Consider the following 6,577-nt stretch of genomic DNA (forward strand, 5'->3'; position numbering starts at 1 on the left):
GGTAGTCCGTGTGTTGTCCTCGTTTTAACTAAGGTTTACTTATATTCTGTCTATATGTTACCAATAGGTAGATATTAAAACACACCAATAGAAATGAACTATTAGATAACAACTGCCTTATTCCTGGTTTTGTTGCAAGTTAAGTTTCCTCGCTTTATCATGTTTATGGTAAAACAAAAATGGATATAAATCAAAATTAGGTTTGTAATTATGTTATATAAAGGATAGTGCTCTCTATATTTAGGTTAAAGTACAAATAAAACTTTCATTTGAAAGCTATCCAATATTTCCTAAACCGGAGTCTTTTTTAATCTGTTGTTATTGTCGGTTTTGCTTATATATTTGAAAAAGCTGTCAGTAGATATGTTCGTTTTTTCTTACTTAGGCCGAGTTGGTTTAAGTATTTTAAAAGTGATTGGAGTTAAAGACGTGATGCATTTCAATACTTATAGTATAATGAATAAGTAATAAAATGATAACTTATGCAACATATGAATAAAATCTACTCTATGGTGATTGTTATTATCTTAATATAATATCATGCATAGTCTAATAATCTAAGTTGGAGTGACTGCGGTTGACTTTTGTCCTTTAACAAGGGTATAGCCGACCAATGAAGTACTCAAAACTGCTAGTGGAGTGACTACAAGTATAAATACAGCAAGGCTTATCGTTGTTGAATCTAAAACATAAAATATTACATATTACAGAAATCCTATTTTGATTCTCTTTTTGACATATTTGATATGTGATATAATATATTATATTATGTATTACGAATACATGTGTTCGCTTCAATATTAATATAAAAACAGTGTTTACTTTTTTATAATGCAAATCGTATGAATGTCAAAAACCTCGACTTTTCTACACTTTATATCTACAAGGTCAAAAAAGAAATGTCTGAGCCTCTTAACGTTGGTGATAGGGTGACTTTTTTTCTAAAAGTTGGTGGTTTGTTTACTTTTTTCTTATATTTGGTGGTTAGTTTAATTTTTTCTAAAATTTGATGGTTAGTTTAATTTTTTCTAAAAGTTGGTGGTTAGTTTACTTTTTTTTCTTAAAATTGGTGGTTAGTTTACTTTTTTTCTAAAAGTTGGTATTTGTCTAATTTTCTTCTAATTGATGGTGGTGAGTTTAGTTCTCTCATTTCAAAATTCGTTATGTATATTGAGTGATAACTACTTTAATAGTTTAACTAACAACTTTAAAGTTAGATCAGGTGGTCGTGTGGTCTAGTTACGGTTACAGTGCATGCGATTTGGTGTCACAATATCTCAGTAGCATGGGTTCGAATCCCGGCGAAGAAAGAACAAAATATCTTGCAAAAGCAAATTTACAGATCTAACATTGTTGGGTTGATATTTATACCAGTTGTATATATGTATATAAATTATTTTTAGTATGATTAATCTCAAAATATAGCTCATTAATTGCCAAAAATTGGTCTTCTGATTTACATGAAAATGGCGCATTGAGGTCAAATGGTAGTAATTTTTATCCCTTTAATTGACATTACACAAGCGACATATACTGACCGGCTTTAGAAACGCAACACCCATTTTTTTAATTTTCTTCGAAATTAGTAAAAAAATATTATTTTTTTTGTTATATACGCCCGTCATACATCTATCTGGTAATTAAAAATCAATCATTGCCTTACCTGAGCAAGCCAGGTAATTACGGGGCGAGGGGAGCATAAAATGTGTGACGCGGGACGGCGGGTACCTGAATGAATTCAAAACCGGTTTTCCATGTCTAAAAGATGCGTTACATTCTTTGCCTTCCTCTAACCAATTGAACTTCTTTGGGTTTTGCAATGCCGCGAATCAGTGATGAAAATCGTAATCAAGCCGTCGGAATGTTACAGGCAGGAATGAGTCAACGTGCTGTTTTAAGACATTTTAATGTAAGCAACTCAACAATCAGTCGATTATTTCAACGTCACAGATTAACAGGAACAGTAAAAGATCGCCCAAAACCCGGCCAACCACAAGTAACGACGCCGCACCAACAAAATGCCATCAGACTACGCCATTTGCGGAATCGATTCACGACCGCGACGTCAACTGCAAACCAAATTATTGGACGCCATGGCAGAGCAATAAATGCGAGCACAGTATCCCGTATACTTAGACGTCGTCAAATTCGCTGTAGGAGACCCTATAAAGGAATGATTTTGACTCCACGTCATAGACGAAATCGACAGCAATGGGCCAGGCAACAACTGCAGCAACGAAGACACTGGAATCGCGTGGTGTTTTCTGATGAATCACGGTTCAATGTGAGTTTTGCGGACGGAAGAGCAAGAATATACAGAAGAGAAAATGAACTTTACGCAGATAACTGTGTGCTAGAACGTGATAGATTTGGTGGCGGAGGTGTAATGGTATAGGGCGCTATTAACACAAATTTTCGAACACGGTTGGTTATTGTCATGGCACATTAACAGCTAGACGCTATATTGATGAAATTTTGCAGCCAGTTGTCGTTCCACAGCTACGACGTCATAAACAGTTAAATCAATTGACATTCCAACATGATAATGCGCGTGCGCATACCGCTAGATTGACTCAAAACTTTTTGAATTTGAATGAAGTTGATGTTCTTGAATGGCCTGCTAACCCCAAGGGTGACTGGGGTATAGAAATATGGTTACTTGGTCTTCTCCCGAACGGCAGTAAAACGCTTGCTGAAGTAGGGCGTCCGTTTGGCTGTGCGGGATGTATTAAGTTCGCAGTCACGTCCGTCAGTAGGGGGCGTTAAATCCGATGCCTCGTGTAAAGAGAATGTCACGCTCTTTGCACGTTACGAACCCTTGCAACAACTCTTTAAGGGGTCCGTAGGTGGCCTGTTGCAAGGCAAAATTTCTGTCCCTATCCAATATACCCTCATTTTCCAGTGGCAGTCCAAATTTCCCCGACCATCATCCTAGATGGCCTCTATTACAACAATTTACCTATTGTATTTATTGTGAACTTGTTCTCGTTCTGAATATGCATGAAATATTTGCCACTGGACGTTAAGCAACCAACAATCAATCAATCAATCAATGGCCTGCTCTTTCACCAGACTTAAATCCAATTGAACACATGTGGGATGAGTTGGACAGACGCATTCGTTCTCGATCGAATCCGCCGACTACCCCGGCTGAGCTTGGTATCGCATTACAACAGGAATGGCAAAACACTCCCGCAGAACAGTTAAAAACCTTTGTCAATCAATGCGAACAAGATTAGAAGCTGTCCTACGGAACAACGGTGGCCACAACCGATACTGAAGATTTGAAACCAGACTGCAAGTGTGTACCTCATTACCCCGACACCAAACAGTACGTCATTGGTTTCTCGATTGACAGTATTTTTTATCTGTAACGTTGAAAGATTAATTAAATATTATTTGATAAAGTCTGATTTATTTAGGTGTTGCGTTTCTAAAGCCGGTCAGTATACTTTACATATGATTTATCTCCCTTTGACTGTTTAGACTCGCTCAAAATTAAAACGTCTCGATGACTCATCTTAACATATAATCATAGTCACCAAGACGCATGCGTCACCCTGCTAAATCAGATTTATTTTTCTTCTCGAAAGACTCCAGACTTTTTTTAACAACTATTATTTCAAGTTTTTGATTTATAACGTGGCAAAATGAGAAGTGAAGGCTCCGATAATGTAGTATACGAAGAAAGCGCGTCTGTTATGTCAGAAGCTTCCAATACTACGGACGGAAAAAACCAAAACCGTAGCGGTAAGAAAAGGTTATCAAAGAAAAAAGACGTTGTTCGTGATTTAGAAGGTCATATATATGCAATATAATTTGCTGAGCAAGACCAATAGTATTCATCTTCAAATGAACAGTTAAGTCAACTAGTGAACATTTTGGCAGTTGAAAGACATACAGAACCCGAAGTGGGGGTTGCAATGTCAGAAACAGACGTCACAGACAAGGGTGTAGCTCGCAGACTTATATTACCCCTGTTATCTGCTGATGAGCAGGCAAATCACGGGAATTTAGATACCTTCTCAATATGTGTGTCATACAAAGAAAGACAAAATAGTGGTTTTATGTTAAGTGAAAATGCATCTGAATATTCAGATACGCATCTAGTACAGACAATAGATTATTTATACAGGATGGTGAAGGCGTAAAATCTTCTGGAAGGTTTCAAAGGTATTAAAGTAACAGTACAGCTACTAATACATAAGACACCAATCACTACTTATAAAAAACTGGGACACGGTTTTGTAGTAAATACTTCCTTTAATCACATATATCAAGGTTAAACCAAAGGGGGTGTCCATAAAGGTTCTATTTCCATGTTTTGCTATCAATTCTTATGAGAAATTGTTGGAGAAACGACAAAAAAACTGAATTTCCCCCTTTAGAACCCAAACAAATACCCTTGGATTTTTATGGTAACATTTCAAGCGTTTCAAATTTCAAGGTTCAAGCGTATAATAAAACATTATAATACCTGATGACTCTGTTTTGACTGATTTTTCGTTGAAAAAGCTTCGACATGTTGGTACACCATTCGGAATCTTGGTATTTTCAAAGGATTCATTCAGCATAAGTGCCATACCTTCGACCATGTGTTGATCAATGTGACAGTGCATAAACCATACTCCGGGGTTTCTGGCTTCTATTCGAATTATTACATAGCCACCATATGGTACGACGATTGAATCTTTTCTTACAGGATTGTTTAAGTTAATACCCGGGATGTTTCTGTAATCATCCCACGACGGATTTCTCCAGTGTGCTTTATTGCAATTGCTTTCATTATTATGACGTGTTGTGCTACATTGTATATCTTCTGTGAAAGTAAATTTGCCATCAATGGTAACTACCGGAAACTCCATTTTTAAAACTTCGTATGTATGCCCATGCATGTGAATAGGATGAGAAATAAAAGTTCCCTTACCAAGATTAAGCAACACCATAACAACTTCAGATCCAGATTTCAAGTTTAATGCATGGCTACAATGACAGGTTTTCTCCTCATCGCATCCAGTACAATCAGTGTCAACCTCAGATGGTTGTGTTAATGCGGAAACGGTTGGCCAACGGAAAATGCGTCCATTAATGGAAGAATGCCCATCAGGAAACCCAAAGTTTAAGAAATGTAAGGCTGTTTCATTTGATTTTGGTATACTCTGCACAACAAATTTCTGATCGTCTTCATTTTTGCGTGCAATTAAGGTATCCACGGGAAGACATAACACATTTGATTCATGAGGATATGTTTTAAAAGGGCAATTTAATACTCGAGTATTGTTACTGCTATCATAGCTTTTGACAGGTAAATAATTGCTATTTGAAACATTAAGGAATCCAAATCCAATAGAAGGTCTAATTATTAGATTATGAGTCGAAAGGATACTTATGGTTATGTTATATATTCCCGCCTTAGCATAATCAAGATCGAGTTCAAAATCATAACGTTCAGCAGGATAAATTATTATTTGATCAACAACAGTGGGAATAACCTCAAAACCATCAGTTTCTGTTACATTCAACTTTAACCCAGGTATAGAAAACAATAGTACATCTTTTGAACCTACTCCGATGAGTCTAAATAAACATTGGTCCTCTTTATCAACATAAAATGTTTCTAAAGGTGCAGTGATATCTTCAAAATCTCCCCTACCGTTGATGAGAATCGAATGTGGCGATTTATCCTTCACATTTGCATTGACCAATGCCATTGCATCATACAGATGATTCCATTCTTGTATCTGAACAATATGCTGAAATTTAAATGGTATTGGATCCCTTTTTCGAAGAACGATAAATGCACCATAAAGACCCATATCTCTCTGATTGCCTACGTGTGAGTGATACCAGTAAGATCCACCAAACGTCGGTTTAAAAGTATAATTAAAAGTTTGACCTGGTAGTATAGGACATTGAGTCACAAAAGCCACACCATCCATTGCTTCCCAAGTCAGCTGATCAATGCCGTGCCAGTGAAGAGTCACGGCTTCATTTAACAAATGATTTTTAACTATAATCGTTATTTTCTGGTTCTGGTAAATGACAATAGATGGTCCTGGCATGGATCCATTTGCAGTAAGAAGATACCGTGTATGATTCCATCCGTCGGCGGTTATAATATCATCTATAGGGACTGGACCGTTTGTACTAAGTGAATATAGTTTCCTATTTTTGGCGTATACCTGGCTAATTGTTTCATTACCATTCATAGTGAAAGCAGATTTTATGTCAATAGATGTAAAACAGTGTTTAGCAGTTTCATCACAATGGAACCCAGCTGTGATACCAATCATCCCGTAGAAGATGAAGAGAAAAGCCTAAAAATGTATAGACCAAAAAATATGTCAAGCATTTTGTTCTTGAAATGTCTTGGAATGTTTAGATAAAATTCTTAGCATTTTTATTTCGACAAATGGCAAAATTGATATTTTGCTAAATCGTAATTTGTTTTGTTTGTGCTGCTGGTTCTTTTTAAAAATACACAGATCCTACACCTTTAGTATAAATTAACCACTTAATAAAAAAAATATAATAATATAGAAATACGGAGATATGGTATTATTACCAATGAGATAAC

At 36.2% G+C, this 6,577-nt stretch overlaps 1 protein-coding gene across 1 annotated transcript; it reads right to left on the reverse strand.

Annotated features, from left to right (window-relative positions):
• Positions 1 to 4,442: 4,442 nt before the first annotated feature.
• Positions 4,443 to 6,293, reverse strand: LOC139494373 (uncharacterized). Its single transcript, XM_071282536.1, has one exon. The coding sequence runs from the start codon at positions 6,291 to 6,293 to the stop codon at positions 4,443 to 4,445; it is 1,851 nt and encodes a 616-aa protein (XP_071138637.1).
• Positions 6,294 to 6,577: the final 284 nt, after the last annotated feature.

Source organism: Mytilus edulis, chromosome 11 (assembly GCF_963676685.1).
Source record: "Mytilus edulis chromosome 11, xbMytEdul2.2, whole genome shotgun sequence".
NCBI lineage: Eukaryota > Metazoa > Mollusca > Bivalvia > Mytilida > Mytilidae > Mytilus > Mytilus edulis.